This window comes from Nothobranchius furzeri, chromosome 7 (genome assembly GCF_043380555.1).
Source record: "Nothobranchius furzeri strain GRZ-AD chromosome 7, NfurGRZ-RIMD1, whole genome shotgun sequence".
NCBI classification, from domain to species: domain Eukaryota; kingdom Metazoa; phylum Chordata; class Actinopteri; order Cyprinodontiformes; family Nothobranchiidae; genus Nothobranchius; species Nothobranchius furzeri.
This window is the reverse complement of record NC_091747.1, coordinates 58,445,536-58,462,405: the sequence shown is the minus strand read 5'-3', so window position 1 is coordinate 58,462,405 and position 16,870 is coordinate 58,445,536. Positions and strand designations below refer to the sequence as shown.

At 43.5% G+C, this 16,870-nt stretch overlaps 1 protein-coding gene and 1 long non-coding RNA gene across 18 annotated transcripts in view; one reads left to right on the top strand and one right to left on the bottom strand.

Annotated features, from left to right (window-relative positions):
* The window catches only part of abi1a (abl-interactor 1a), a 64,801-nt gene that overhangs the window by 43,673 nt on the left and 4,258 nt on the right, over window positions 1-16,870 (bottom strand). For all 17 annotated transcript variants that reach the window (XM_054751056.2, XM_054751060.2, XM_054751061.2 and 14 more), the window contains exon 2: window positions 4,122-4,289. In XM_054751056.2, the coding sequence (XP_054607031.1) occupies window positions 4,122-4,289 (168 nt within the window). The remainder of the gene's footprint in view (window positions 1-4,121; window positions 4,290-16,870) is intronic.
* LOC139070682 (uncharacterized) lies at window positions 11,931-14,724 on the top strand. Its single transcript, XR_011521165.1, has 2 exons — window positions 11,931-13,750; window positions 14,478-14,724. It is a non-coding gene; the product is annotated as an uncharacterized lncRNA (long non-coding RNA).

The window sequence follows — 16,870 nt, the reverse complement described above, 5'->3', positions numbered from 1 at the left end:
GGTTGCACGCGGGAGATCACCATGGTGAGATCTGCCGCTCTCGCCGGAGATAAACGTGCTCTCATTAGGGAGGTGTTCAGCTCCACCCCGAGAAACACAATCGACTGGGATGGAAGGATGGAGCTCTTTTCACAGTTTATGGAAAACTCCAGGGTTGACAGATGTTCTGTTAACTTCCTGGTTTGCTCTGACGCCTCGTCCCTGGACCGGGCGCATAGGAGCAGATCGTCCAGGTAATATAAAACCCTCATTCCCGCCGTGCGCAATGGCTGCAGAGATGTCTCCAGACATTTGGAGAAGGTGCATGGGGCTAGCGAGTAGCCGAAAGGGAGACGATTGAACTGGTATTGAACTCCCTTGAATGAAAAGCGCAGGAACTTCCGGTGTTTGGGAATTACTGGGATGTGGAAGTATGCGTCTTTCAGGTCTATCGACGTGAACCAGTCCCCGGAGTGCACGTATTCTAGGACATGCATTATCTTGCTGAAACATGAGGTGATGTTCATGGATGTACGGCACAACACTGGGCCTCAGGATCTCATCACGGTATCTCTGCATTCAAAATGCAAACAATAAAATGCACCTGTGTTCTTCGTCCATAACAGATGCCTGCCCATACAACAACCCCACCACCACCATGGGCCACTTGATCCACAACATTGACATCAGCAAAGCGCTCACCCACACGACGCCACACACGCTGTCTGCCATCTGCCCTGAACAATGTAAACTGAGATTCATCCGTGAAGACAACACCTCTCCAACATGCCAGATGCCATCGAATGTGAGCATTTGCCCACTCAAGTCTGTTACGGCGACGAGCTGCAGACAGGTCAAGACCCCAATGAGGACGACGAGCATGCAGTTGAGCTTCCCTGAGACGGTTTCTGACAGTTTGTGCAGAAATTGTTTGGTTATGCAAACCAATTGTTTCAGCAGCTATCGGAGTGGCTGGTCTCGGACGATCATGAAGGTGAACCTGTTGGATGTGGAGGTCCTGGGCTGGTGTGGTTACAGGTCGTCTGCGGTTCTGAGGCCGGTTGGATGTACTGCCATAATCTCTGAAACGCCTTTGGAAACGGCATATGGTGGAGAAATGAACATTCAATGCACGAGAAACAGATCTGGTTGACATTCCTGCTGTCAGCGTGCCAATTGCACGCCCCCTCAATGCTTGTGGCATCTGTGGCATTTTGCTCTGAGACGAAACTGCACATTGCAGGGTGGCCTTTTATTGTGGGCAGTATAATGTACACCTGTGCACTACTCATGATGTTGGATCAGCATCTTGATGTGGCACACCTGTGAGGTGGGATGGATTATCTCAGCAAAGCACAAGTGCTCACTATCACACAATTAGACTGATTTGTGAACAATGTTTGAGAGAGATGGTGATATTGTGTATCTGGAATGAATTTTAGATCTTTAAGTCCATCTCATGAAAAATCGAGCAGAAACAAAGGTGTTGCGTTTATATTGTTGTTGAGTGTGTGTTCCCCATCACCTTCCCAGAACTTCTATTGTGGAAACACGGCTATTGTCCCACACCAACTTGTGAAAATGATAAGACACTGAATTGATGACAGGCTTATACTGTTGCCATGGTGATGATGGTTTACCAACAACACGTTGCTGCTGGGTTTAATTTAATTAGACAAAACGGGTGATGGAAATAACCGGAAACTGTGTCTTCCCATCTCCATTGAATGGGGGCTGTCTGTGGATCACAGAGACTTCCCTCAAAGAGAGGCATTTTCCAGATTAACAAAGCACTCCCTGTTCACAGCCTCTTAGCAGCCACTTCACACGCAGCACAAGGTGGAAGCCCCCGCGGGACGCTCTATTCACTCTCCACAGCTTCCTGCTCAAGGTCGGCAGACACTGAATGGTAGCAGACGACGGTGATAACACTTCACAATACACAAGCAATGTTTTCTGCATCTGCAAGAGCACATAAACAGGCACAAACTTCCTCTTCAATGCTGTGGTTTAAATAGGTTTTACAGGCTCAACTGGGAGGTAATGGTGCAGTTTCACTACAGAACAGGAAATCTAGATTTAATATGTTTATCTGACGCAACCAACGTGAGCAACAGCTGCTCATTATGTCATCCCTAATCTCCTTAATGCCCTTTTCCAGGTTTTCTTAGAAAACTTGTTTTAGATTGCCAAGTTTAAAATACCAAACCTTTGGCTTTCCAATAAATAAAAATCCTGGTTACAGGCAGCTGAAATGAGCTTCCTCCATAGGGTGGCAATAAGGTTAGGAGCTCGGTCAACTATGGTGAGCTGGACGCAGATGCTGCTCCTTTGCACCAAAAGGAGTCATCCAAGGTGGTTTGGGAATCTGATTAGTTTGCCTCTTGAAGGTTTTCCAGGTACATCCAACTGGCAGGAGACCCCTGGTAAAACCCAGATTACACATCCTCTCTGGCCTGGGAATGACTTGGGAATCCCTAAAGGGCGCTGTAGGAAGGAATATCTTGGATTCCCTCCTGGAGCATTTACCCCCACGACATGGTCTTTGGATAAGAGGAGGGAGGGCAGACGGCCGGTCGGATGGATCAACTTGTCTCCCTCTGAGCGATGAGAGTCACTAGACGGGGAAAACATCCATGACTTTTTAACCAGAATATTTCCATGTGGCCATCTGAACCCCTCATGACTAAAAACCACCAACCAGAGGCAGTCGTTTAGTTGTAGATGTGTCAGCAAGCAGACACACCCGGACCAGACCAGACCAGAGGAGGGATCTCACCACAAACACAGATGCATCACTGGCTTCATGGAGAAAGAGATGGGTGGAGGAAGGCAGTAAGACTAAAATATGTAAAGATGACTCCCTTCTGCTGATTAAAAACCCAAGTACCTGCAGCTTGACCTTCACCTTGAGAATTTCTGCCCATCTCTCATCCATGACTAGGGATGTAACAATCCACCACAACGCCACCAACATAAGCCGTGTTTCTACTGTAGGAGTTACAGGAAAAAGCTAGGAGAGAGGAAGGTGACAAGATGCAATGGTTCGGTCCTCTCAGCCGTTGTGTTCTCATACAAAATCGGGCCCTTTTGGGTGACGCCACTGATCAGAACTAAAAGTCATCCACGGACATTAACCAGCTCAGTGATCTAGTGAAATGAGTGTCCGCCCTGAGATTGGGAGATCATGGGTTCAAATCCACAGTCAGGTCATACAAATTATTTTAAAAATGGGACCCAATGCCTTCCTGCTCGACACTCAGCATTAAGGGGTTTGATTGGGGGGTAAAACCACCAAATAGTTCCCGAGCGTGGCCATGTCTGCAGCACAGAAAGCTCTGCGTTTACTGTTTTTAACTTCACCTCTCCTGGTGAAGCGCCTCGGGATTTTTAAGATTGTTTTATTTATTTGTTTTTGGTTTCTTGAAACAAAAATTTAAAAAGAACAAACTTCGACTGACCTAAAGTGACTCAATGAGTTCGTACTGGAGGTTTTACCGGTATTAAATAAAATGCACAAGAACCAGTTTGAATATAGCAAAGAAAGTGTGGAATTTCCCCGTTGACACGAGTCAACGGGAACAAATATTGCAATAATGTTAAAAAAAGTTTTTTTCAAATAAGAGTTCATCGTTGGCCTTTGCTCATCTCCAACTGTCTTGTTTCACTTTTCGACATGGATGGGGAGGTTGTCATGGAAACCAAAGTGGGCAGTGGCATGGTGATGACCTCGCTCTCAGCTGAATGCTGTTTGACAGGACAATGCCTCGAAATCAAAAGGAAGAATAAATTTGTCTACCCGCTATCCTCTTCATCCGCCTCTCGTCTGATTGGACAAACGTCCCCTTTCATCTTTAAGACTCAAAAGCCTTTCAAGTTGAATATTGGGACTGAAAATTTGACCTTGGATGCATCTTGAAAGAATTTCTGGTAAAAAATAAAAATAAAATTCTGAAAGATCCCGGATCTGCTCAATTCAACACCTGTCAAACATGTTTTGAGAATCTGAAACAGACCAATTAGCCAACAAAAGGAACCGTGCATACCTCAGTGTATGTGTGTGTGTGTGCGTGTGTGAAGTGAAAGGAGAAGTGGGAGGTGTGGGATGCTATTATTCATAGTCTGTGGTGTGTATTTCTGACCTGAGAGATGTGGTTGATGGATGACTCCATGCGCCGCAGCTGCGAGGCCTGGATGTCCAGCAGCTGCAGGACATTGTTGGCTAAGGCATTGATCTGGTAGGCCACACTGGCCAGGGACTGGGTGGTGTAGGCTTTGGTCTCCTCCAGAGCTTTCCTCTTGTCCTGGGCCTGCCCCCCACCAAAAAAAAACAACAAAAAAAACAAAGATGAATCCACTTTTGTAGTTTCTTAAAGCCAACTGATCGATGGCGACATCCAGCTGTCCCTGACTTTCATTCCACACATTCCAAACTCACTTTGAAGGAGCTCGTATGACGTAAACCCTCCTGCAACCACCGGAGTGAACCTTTCACAAACCACTATGAAGAATCACACCTAAAATGATGTAATTCAATATCTAAACGTGTCCCTTAGTTGGCAGAAACTATTAGGTACACATTCAAGTTTAAAGTCAATCAATGCTGATGAAAAAAAGGTAAAAACCACCAAACGTGCACACAACACAAACATAAAAACTAACCTAATTTGCAATATTATGTCTGGCGACAATTCAAGGTAAAAATCACTGTGGAAACAACATTCTATGCAATAAAAAGCACCAAGACATGATTTAATTTAAATATACAAATCTGGTAGAAAGTCACATCATCATTAAACATATTAGTTTGCTCAGTGGTTAGCCGTCTTAAAAAAGACACTAAGGAGCTAATTACTAGCCAACAAACTAACTAAAACTTTATTTATATAACGCCTTCACATGGTCCAAGGACCAAACAAAGCGCTGCACAGCAGAAATAAGCATTAAAAAAATAAAGAAAGAAAATAAAAAAATAAAACATATAAAACCAGCAAAAACATGCAGATAAAATCTAGGTGGGGCAGCAAAGAGTGCAAAGCCAACAGTTAACGGGACTCTTCCTGAATAAAAGCTAAAGAATAAAAGAGTTTTCAGCTGGTTCTTAAACTTGCCGAGGGTGCTGGCCTGTTTAACCCATGCAGGTAGCTCATTCCAGAGCCTCGGCCCCAGCACCGAGAAAGCACGACCCCCTCGGGATTGTAGTCTGTGTTTCGGAACGACTAACAGTCCTTGTTGTGCTGACCGAAGGTTCCTTGTGGGAACATAAGGCTGAATCAGGTCTGCCAGACAACGTGGAGCCAACTCATTTAAACATTTAAAAACAAACACCAGAACTTTAAACGAAATTCTGAAAGAGACTGGAAGCCAGTGTAGGGATGCCAAGACGGGCGTGATGTGTTCAGATCTCCTGGTACCAGTCAGTAACCTGGCTGCTGCATTTTGGACCTTCTGCAGTTTCGCTATGGAGGCCTGCTTGATGCCTGCATAAAGAGAGTTACAGTAGTCCAGTCTGGTGGTAATGAAAGCGTGGATGACAGTTTCCAGATGTTTACGAGCTGCAGCGGCTTAATCTTAGCTATTCTCCTGAGATGGAAATAGCAGGATCTGATTGTTCCATTGACCTGGGTGTCCAGTGTGAGCTCTACATCCAACTTCACCCCCAGGTTGGGGACCACAGCCTTCTCAAAAGGCGCTAATGAAGGAGAGACAATCCCTTGGGCGCATCCATGTTTGTATTTCGGGCAGAACAGGATAGTCTCAGTTTTATTCTGGTTGAAGAACAATACATTTTGAGCCATCCATTAATTAGCCCGTTCTTCTTGGTTTAATAATAATAATAATAATAATAATAATATCTGTTAAAATAGCTCTATGAATTACCTCAATTTGGAGAAACAGAAATAAGCTCTGAGTAGATTAACAAGCTAATAGGTGGTCATTGTAGAGTCAAGACCAAAGTAGCATCTTAAAAAGAACTACAACACTGAAAAACCATTTTTTTATTATTCTTTCTGATTATAATAGGTCATTTAGAGTTTTTCATGCAGGCTGAACATGAAAACAATCTTCTACACCTATCTCCTGCTTTAGCTGGATAGAAAAGACGGTGAAACTATAGGATTGAAAAAGCCTGACAGATCTACGTCACACTATCACCCCAACTTGATTTGTGACAAGGAAGGCTGTTGTTGATTTAGCGTCCAGCAAACAGCAGAGAACGTCTCAGCTAGCAGAGGCTAACCGCTAGCATTAGCAACTCCACTAGACAGCAGAACTCCCCCAGGCTTGTGTTATTTGTGTAAATAAATCATCAGCTTTGCAAGTCAGTGGTAGTGTCATGTTGCTTTTATCCAATCTGGGGCGAGATGTCCAAATATCGGGAAATAAGAGTCCAAAACCTGTCTGAAGAAGTCTGAAGCTTCTTTCTCCTCCAGCTGACTTCTACTTCCTGATTCAGGCACATCTGAGAAGGTGGCCGATGAGATTGCTTTAATTTCTAGGATCGATTGGTTCCTGTAACACTCGTGTATGAACATGTGCTGAATTCAGTTACAAACATCCTCCCACGTTTTGTTAATGATTCCAAAAAGATGAACTGATAACCAGTCCTTTGAAAGAAGACTGAAGCAGAAATCTGACTTTTGATCCTCAGTCCAGTCAAAACAGCAGCTCCTGCGCCGGGCTTTGATAACAGGCTGTTGTAGCAGGAGGTGGGCGGTGCCGGCAGCGCCTGAAGAGCTGATTACTAGTGGTTAGTAGTTAGGGGGCAAAGCAAAAGAAACGGGAAACATCTGTCCACAAAATAGAGAAAAATCAAGGAAAACAACCAGCAGAGAGGTCAATGACTCCCTTGGCGCTAATCAAGTCGCTAATCTGGAATCAATCCGTGACCTGAAGAGCTGACCTGCTGGCTAAACTCTCAAAACAACATCAGCTGTTCGGATCAGAGTAGCAGACACACAGAGTTTTGCGCACAATACTGCAGTAACATTACGCCGATTTGCCGGCATGGTGTGTTCTATAAAAGCACCTAATCACCGTGCAACTGCACATGCCTATGCTGACACGGCAGAATTGGTTTAACAGCTGAAGGAGTCCTAAACTGCAGGTTTCTTCTCTTTGCTGTGAAAATTCATTTACCGACAGAGGATGTTAATTATTATAAAATCTAAATTAGAAAGAATTTTCTTTGGCTTAAACCTCGAAGAAAAGAAAAGGAATACTGCAGGATTAAAGAATAAAGGCAAACTGTTGGATTTGCTGAATATCCTCATTACTTTTTATCTTGTTTAGATGAAAATAAAACACAGTAAAACCAGACTTTAATAAGTGCCTAAAGGAGTCCTCTCTACTGTCGATGATACACTACAAAACAGATTTAATCACATGAAGTTTAATCATTTTGCTCATCCTGAGCTGCAATCATACATTCAGGCACTTTTCCTCTCTTAGTTTATAACAAGCTGTTTCAGGCTCCAGAGATGTGACGTCAGGTGAGCAGTGGGTGTCGGGAGGATGGCTGTGATGTCACAAACAAGCTGACGTGTTACCCGATCTATTCCGACACCGTAGGAAAGAAGAAAGAAAATGAGACGTTTGCATGGAAATGAACAAAGTTTGTTCTCCATAAGAGCCAAAAAAAACAAAGAGCTGGGTATGCTCCACCACAGCGGGAGATGCTGAGAGTGAGGTGAGCTCCTGGAGAGCTGTAGTGCTCCTGAGGCACTTTATCTCATATTTCTGAGCTGAGTAATGACTGAGTGGAAGAGCCTGCAAAAAATACAGGCAGCAGCAGACGGGTTGTCAGCACCTCCACCGAGTTTTAATGCAGGAATGCATCACAATAAACACACAGCAAAGGTGAGAAGGCCGTTACTAATAATCAGAATCAGAATCAGAACAGGTTTATTGCCATTATCAGTGAACAAACAATTCACAAACTAGGAACTTGCTTTGGTACTAATGTGCTACATATAACATGAATAATAATAAGATTAAAACTAGAATAAAACTTTCAGCTATAAAAAATGGCAGGTAATGGTAACATGGCCGATAACGTGACGTTGTGTCGAGTACAGAAGACGAGCATGGTTGTGTTTATAATCTATTCACAAGTCTAACGGCAGATGGAAAGAAGCTGTTCTTATGGCGGGAGGTTCTGGTCCTGATGGACCGTAACCTCCTGCCTGAGGGAAGCGGCTCAAAAAGTCTGTGACCCGGGTGAGAAGGGTCAGCTGCTATCCGACCTGCACGCCCCCGAGTTCTGGAGACGTACAGGTCCTGGAGAGATGGAAGTCTGCAGTCAATCACCTTCTCAGCAGAGCGCACAATGCGCTGCAGTCTATGTTTGTCCCTCACCGTGGCTCCAGCGTACCGCACAGCGATGGAGGAGGTGAGGATGGACTCAATGATGGCCGTGTAGAACTGCACCATCATCTGGGTCGGCAGCTTGGCCTTGTTCAACTGCCGCAGAAAGTACATCCTCTGCTGGGCCTTTTTGATCAGGGAGCTGATGGATGGCTCCCACCTAAGGTCATGTGTGATGGTGGTTCCGAGGAAGCGGAAGGAGTCCACAGTGGTGACGGGGGTGTCCGTCAGGACGAGGGGGAGAGATGGGGCTGTGACTTTCCTGAAGTCCACAATCATCTCCACTGTCTTCTGAGCATTGAGCTCCAGGTTGTTGCTGCTGCACCAGTACACTCGCCGTTCCACCTCCCTCCTGTAGGCGGACTCATCACCGTCAGAGATGAACCCGATGAGGGTGGTGTCGTCCGCAAACTTGATCAGTTTAACGGAGTCATGGCTCGAGGTGCAGCAGTTTGTGTACAGGGAGAAGAGCAGAGGAGAAAGTACACAGCCCTGTGGAGCTCCTGTGCTAATAGTCTTAGTGGTGGAAACATTCTTCCCCAGACGCACGCACTGCCTACGGTCCGTCAGGAAGTCAGTGATCCACCTGCAGGTGAACGATCATGAAAGGCAAAGGTTTGACTATATTTAAAGAATCTCCAAAGTGCTGCATGCATGAGTAAAAAGGGAGTGGCCGTCTGCTTCTATCATCCAGCCAGTTTGGCAGGAAAACGGTTAAAGCAGTGCAATCATGCAACAAGGAGGCGCATTTCTTCAGTCAGGTTTGACCAGTTGGACTGAGACTCTATAGGAGGATCAAAGGTCAACAAGGACGTGAATTACAGAAGACGTGGGTATCAATAACAAAAATAAAGAGACTCTTATGTTTTTACTGTCAGATGTGTGAAGACAACAAATCAGTGGTTTTGCTGCCAAGCGGCTGGGAAACACCACAAGCTCTCAAACGTCTCAGTAAGCTATACACACACAACAAAAGCTCAGGAGTGTGTGGAATCCTGCAGCCTGACATTCATCTACAGAAGTGTCATTCCCAACAGGGCCGCCTCCCAACGACGTTGGATCAGGCGGCCCTGAAATGGAGCCGGCTGAAAGGTTGCGGTGCTCACATGGCGCTCTGCTCCCGGTGACGCGGCGTATCGATCACAGCAGAATGGATGAAGTGAGATAAGTGAGACAGGGGGCAGGTCTGTGAGATGCCGTATCGACGTGGATGTCTAACATCCAGCAGCCGCTTGGCTGGAAGGTGGAGCCGACTAATGAGATTACAAGACAGACATGTTTAAGATCTAACAGTTTCCTGGTCATTTAGCTGCCCACCCTCACATAGTGAATAATTGTTAGAGAGAATGAATTCTAGTGATAATAAAGGAAGTTTCGCACTCTTTTCGCTTCTTGTTTTGTTTTTAATGTAACACTTAAACACAGAAAACCTCTAATTTAACTTTAAACTTGCATCTGAGCAAGAGGTCCTGAAACAGTCGAACAATAGCTTTAACCCTTGGAGGTTCCTTAAAAAAAGCTACACTGGGGACCCTCGCGCAAAAAAATGCATTTTAGCCAAATGTATAATAAAAATTATATAATATTTCATAAGTCAAACAATGTTTTTCACATATTCTTTCCTTAGCTTCAGTCCTCACCAAACATAGTAAAATAATTGATTGATTTTGAGATTTAACCCCTTTGGTGCCACATTTTGTCAAAAAAAAATTCAATGTTATAAAAAAATCAAACCTACATCATTTTTCGTGTGCTATGTCCAGAGGACGTCTTTATGGGGTGAATTGTGAGGGCTCTAGAGTCACAAATGAGCAAAAATATTTTTTGTTTTCTCTGTATTTTATGTGTGTCAGACCTTCAGAAACACACATCCAGGTCCCTCGCACAGAAAAATGCTCATTGGTTGCCATTTGAATGTTTATTGGAACAACAAAGTGTGTGTGTGTGTGTGTGTGTGTGTGTGTGTGTGTGTGTGTGTGTGTGTGTGTGTGTGTGTGTGTGTGTGTGTGTGTGTGTGTGTGTGTGTGTGTGTGTGTGTGTGTGTGTGTGTGTGTGTGTGTGTTGCAAACAGTGCACACAACTGTGGAGTGCTCCTTGCAGACAGCCAGGTCACATTTGGAGCAGAAGCGGGCTAACATGCTTCGCTTGCTTTGGCAGAGATGGCACCTTTCCTTCATCCTCCTCTCTTCCTCTCTTCCTCCGGAGGGCTGCTCAGCTGCTGATCGACCCGTCTCCACTCCTGGAGCGGTACACTCCAGCTAGGATCAGCAGCCCAAAATATGCCCGCAGCTCCATCCCGTCCGTCAACATCCACTCAGCATTTCTCCGGATCCCCGCCGTGTTTGTGTGGCGAACAATCAGGTTGAGGATTTCATCCGTAATAAAAAATTAAAACAATGCTCAATGCCTTCTGTCCGGCTCACGGCGTACCGAGTGATACCGGGACACAGGATTTTTTCTCTCTGACAATGATGGCTCTCCTGCGGCATGTCACTCTTTGAACTCCACGGAGATTTATCTGCCCCTCCATCTCTTCATCAGAGTTAGACTCTGGGCCTGCAGGGATAAAACTTTCATCCTCCGAGTCCACAGAGTCATCGTCAGAACACGAGCTTTCCCCGCTGGAGAGTGTTGGTTCCTGCTGGGCTTCTAGCTCATAAAAAAGTTCACAGGTTTGTGATACATTGAGACGTCGTGCCATTTTTGCGGTGGAAAAAAACTAATCCCAATCCGAGAAGTCTATAGAAGCATTTTCAGCAAGGACACATGTGTAAACATTGACTGATGCAGACATTTTTTTACAGGCTGCATCTTTAAAGTTATAGCTGTTGACAAGTTGTATTCTTGTTGACATTACAACTTGCAACAGTAAATAAGTTGAGCCCCCTTCAGACAGGCCATGAAAAACGGAAATGTTCCGGACTCTGTCCGTAAGACCTTTGTGTCTGAATACAAACATCCGGATAACGTTTTCCGTAATTTAACCGGACGACGCCCCTAGTAACAGGTGCGGACTTGTTATGGACAAGGTGGCTGCTTCAGACTGGTGAGGTCGAGTTCCGGACAGAGAGGAGGGGACCGGGGGACGCTGTGCGCACCTAGATAGCCCTCTGCTGTAGCATGCGACGAACCATGGCAGCTCGCCTCCTACGGTACCGTCCAGACGCGCGACGGAACGCATCACATCAAGTTTTGGTGAAGATCAAAGAGTGGAGTGAAATAAAAAATTATTATAGAGATATTTAACTTTGTTAGAAAAATGTTGTTTGAATGGGAGTCTATGGCAGCCAAAAATGTCCAGGGCCCTCAATGTTCCATTTTTGTCTACACAATGTTTTAAATTGAGTGTGTGTGTGTGTGTGTGGGGGGGGGGGGGGGGGGCATTTTATTTTTAGTAAACTTACCCAAAAACACACACCGGAGCAAAAAATAAAAGGAATTGCATCAACACAGCCAAAGTTGTTCATAAAAACATGACCGCCTGCGCAAAAAATGCACGAGGGACCTCTCAGGGTTAAATGGCAAAAAGTTTGATAAAAGTTTAATGAAACTAAACAAACAAATGAGCTGATCTTTTTGTTGTCAGGAGGGAGTGGCAAAAAGACAAGGGAGCAGTTTATTATTATTGTTATAAAAGAATAAAACAAAGGGCCGAGAACAACCGGTGAAACTCAAAACTCTGCCTTTACTTCCTGCTGTTCCCATATTAATGTTTTTAATGGTCCGTTTTTAATTTTGTCCTTTTGACACTGCCGTCCCTCACTGCCAAAATGGTCACAATATGCTGATTTCTTAGCAAAGTCTTGAAAAGCCAGCATACTTACCCTGTCACCTTCCCCACCTCCCAGAAATATCCCAGAATTCCCATGGTGGACTTACGGCTAACTACTTGTTTTCCTGATGTCGAGCCTGCAGGATTCAGTACAGAAACTGAAACCTGAGCAGAAAAAAAACTTCATTTTTACCTTAGAACCATGCTTAGAACACACAAGTATGGATGCCCATCAATGCTGCATTAAGAAAAAAGAAAGTTAATAATGTCAAGACACCGTGAGGTTGAGACAACTTTCCAACCACCTTGTTCTTGTTGCATTAATTCATACGTCCTTTTCTTCCTCCATCAGAGCAGATGGAGGCTGACTGAAAGGCCCTAAGGTCCGTCTGTCCTTGAAGCAAACCCCGTCAGTGGGACAGGAAGCATACGCGATGTTTGCACAGAAAACAAACTCATTAACCTTTATCGAATGACTCCGTCCAAACAGGCAGAAAATCACCAACTAAACTCTCTCATCTGTCTAAACTATCTCATATCTCCAGCAGAAAGACCTGGACTAAACCAGTCTGGATTGATGAGGGGAGACGAGTGGCGGGTGGTCTGCAGGATGAACCACTTCTAGGGAAAAAAAAGGGTCAAAATGACCCTAAATGAGACGGGAACTACAGGGCTGAACAGAGCAGGATGGTAGAGATAACGTCAGACTCAAACTTTCCGGTAAATTAATAAATAATAAAAACCACTGTGAGCATGTTGCTGGCTCAGCAACACCACATGTGCTGCAGCACCATGCTTCATGTTGCTTGTGACCTTCCGCTTTGTCACATCACACCTCCCTCCCTCTACTCCTGTTTAAAGATCATCAGGGACAGACGTAAGAGTCAGACCAAGATCTATAAGAAGGTCCTAAACTTTTCTGTTACAGTGTTTCCCCTAGGAATTTTTCCAGCTGTGGCGGGGGGGAGAAATTATGACAAGTCTCTAAATAAAGTAAAATTTTCCAGTGCAGAGTGAAGACAACCCATAGAAGCGCTGATTTGATCTCATTTCAGAGAAAAATAGAACAGGTCAGATGCATCTAATTAGAGCTGAAACAACTAATCGATTTAATCGATTATAATCGATTATTAAAATAGTTAACAACTTTTTTAGTCATCGATTAGTTGTTTAATAATCATATTTTACCGCATAAAGTCTATTTTTACCACAATCTGACATCGGTTACAAGCTGTTAAATTTGCCGCCAGTGTGTGGCAGTAATGAGCTACTGATCTACCAGTGGAGCCGTAGAAGAAGAAATGAGCCAATGAGTGCCCTCGGTTTTCATGACGTATCACGTTACTGACGCTCATCTTGCTGTGAGAGATGGCGGAACAAGAGGAAATACGGAAGAAAAATGGAAGCGACAAAACTGAAGAGAAACCCCGGACAAAAACCTCACGAGTATGGGAGCACTTTACTCTAGATGCCTTGTAAAGACGGGTGACCTGCAAAATATACAAAAACCATCTAGCATGGCACGGAAGCACGACGTCCCTAAGTGAACATTTGAGACGAAAACGTGGGGGCTGATGAAGCAGAGGAAGAGAACCGCGGTCAAGTGAGCCGTCATTTGGAAGAGCCAGCCCGGTAAGTAACAGAAAATAAACAAGCTGGACTTAGTGTTTTAGCTGAGTTTGTTATAGTGAATGTTAAACGTGTTTTTATGCCGCGTCAGTCTACGGTGTTCTACTTCTGATTGACTAGATGCAATCGTGAATCTCCTCCGTGTTGTGAATCATGCGCTTGCCAAATTCAGCACGTCTGTTTATAAGAATGTTCTAGTTAAGAGAAAAACGGCACAAACCCATAACTATGTTCCTCATTCAAAAAAGGACAACTCCGCGGAGAAAAATATACAGACGAGCTGTGTCCAGGTGAATATAACACAGCATAGTTGTACGCTTTCAATTTTTAAATACAGGAGAAATTCAGAAAAAGTCATTTTTTTACTATTAAAAGGCTGTTTTACTATCTAACGCTGTAAAACGCCTCACAACACATTTTTATCATGTTTCTTAAACAGTATTACACAAAATAAACATTTTTCACATTTCTCTAGCTAATTTAAACACTCCCGACTCAAAGTAAAAACCTCATGAGCTTCTTACTCAGAGCTTTTTAATAGTAAAAAAAAAAATTAGACTTTTCTGAATATCTCCTGTTGCGGGCTATTTTGTAGAACGTAACCCTCAAAATAAATGATCACTGTATATTGTTAATTAATTCAAATAATATATTGATTTAGTGTTGTAGTGTGTGTGCTGCTTTATTTTATATGTGTACTTATTTCAGTCTATTTGTGTTTCTTATGCAGAAAAAAAACAAGCAACGATGGACAACTACATGGGGAACAAGACACTCACTCCCCAGCAATTCATACCACTTACAAACTATTCTAAACATGCTGGTAAAAGACATGAGGCCACTATCCACGGTGGAAGGAGCAGGCTTCCAGCTAATGCTAAAAAATTATTCTGGACTGATATTTTGCACTGTTTAGCTCATTTTATACTGCTGACTGTGTTCATGTGCAATAAAATAGATTGCAGTCAACTGCACAATTCTCAAATTTTTTTTTCTTAACTGAAATGCATCCATCACTGGTATAGGTTAAATAGCTAAACAATAACAAACCGATTAATCGATTAATCGAAAAAATAATCGACAGATTAATCGATTATGAAAATAATCGTTAGTTGCAGCCCTACATCTAATAAATAAAATTACTAACAAACTCAGAAATCTTTCTTTGCTTCATTGTTCTGGTGCTGAGAATATCACTTATGCGGATCAAAGGAGATCTACAGATGAATCAGGGTTTTCCTTACATCGGCGTAGCCGTGGCGGCCCGCCACGGCTGAAATCTTACCGCCACGCGTTCAAGATCCCAAGTTTTTTTTTTTTTTTATTTTTATTTTTGCGCTGTTTCCCGAAGAAGCAGCAGGAACTACTATCAGTCAAATCAGTGCTTCTATGGGTTGTCTCCAATCTGCACTGGAAAATTTTACTTTATTTAGAGACGTGTCAACAGTGGCTGAGCTGGATCAATGTTATCGAGCTCAGTCCGGCTCGGCCGTTGACGAGCCGACGTCGTGCTCTGCTTAAGAAGAGGTGTTATTTTCCTGCTTCAGAAGAAGCGTTCAACGTGTTTTTACGCTTTCTCCTAGACATGTCACGTCGCTAAGTTGTTAGCGCCGCGCGCTAACACGTCAATAGTGCAGCGTAGCCTGCCGGAGGTTTTAATGGTTCAGATGAAACCAACCGACCTCTCAGGCTGCTCACACATCGATCTTAAGTTGTCGCTGTTGCGCTCACGCCGTAATACAGTATTAGATGCGGTTAAAGTCAGACATGAAAAAATAAATAAATTTTACAAGAATAAGTGATGCTTAGCCTGGTGGGGGGAGGAGAACCTGGCCTAATAAGCACTGGAGGAAACCCTGTCAAGATCGTCAACACTCGTTTATCTTAATGCTGTTGAAACATGTAAACCACAAAGCATTATATCCACTGCTACCTTTCTAATTTTAAACTCAGTAACTTGTGCTGTAACTGCACCTTGCTCTGCCTGCTCCTTTCTTCTTGCTGCCCGCCGGCTTTGATCAAAAGCGACAACATAGTAGTTCCTGCTGCTTCTTCGGGAAACAGCGCAAAATAATTAAATAAATAAATAAAACTTGGGATCTTGTAGGCGTGGCGGTAAGATTTCAGCCGTGGCGGGCCGCCACGGCTACGCCTATGTAAGGGAAACCCTGTGTTAGTCAGACATCAATCTGCTGATAATTAATAATGTACTAAACAAAAGCAGTCTGTGTGTGTTCTGATGAACTGTGGTTCATGGATGGCAAATAAATCATTAAACATGGTCCATGAGCTGTGAAAGTTACTGTGAATCATGGGCGTGAACGTTCTGAAACCGAGAGCGAAACACAAACCAACTGTTCAAAGTCTTTCATCTAAAAATAAAAAGGTCTGAAATTGTGTTTTGTGCAATTGTTCACCTCAAGCCTCTAAAAATATCAGCTCACAGAGTAACAAAAGCACATCTGACATTTTAGACCATTAAAATTTTACCCACGTAATTATTTTATTAATATACATTTATTTTACTACTCGTTTATCTTAAACGTCAGATTGACTGTGATTGGACTAGCCATTAGCTCATCAGTCCCATTGGACTTAACCTCTATTTCTCTAAGCTGAGGCCACTCATGAAGCTAGACACACACACACACACACACACACACACACACACACACACACACACACACACACACACACACACACACACACACACCAGGTAAAACATCTAGAACTTTTACAGAGAAATAAATACTAGAGTAAATTCTGTAGTTTTCCAATTTTATTCAGTAACATAATTAAGAAAAACAATAAATGTGAGTCAAAAATCAGGGAAACTTTTTTTTGCTTTGTGATAAAAACAAAAAAGGGAAAGAATGAGACTTTGTCCTGCCAACAAGACCAGGTGGCCCACTTTGCATACAAGGTGTGTGTCCTTGTTACAGAGGTTAAACACAATTTCATTAAATTAAAAAAGTATCCAAAGCCAAAGTAAGAAAACAGGAAACTATTTGAATTTAAAATCTTAATCTGATCAGAACAACCTGTGTGTAACTAGGAGTAAAACCGGGGTTTCTGCCTCTATTATTAAGCTACTTCCTGACTAAGAGAGAAGGCATTTCCATG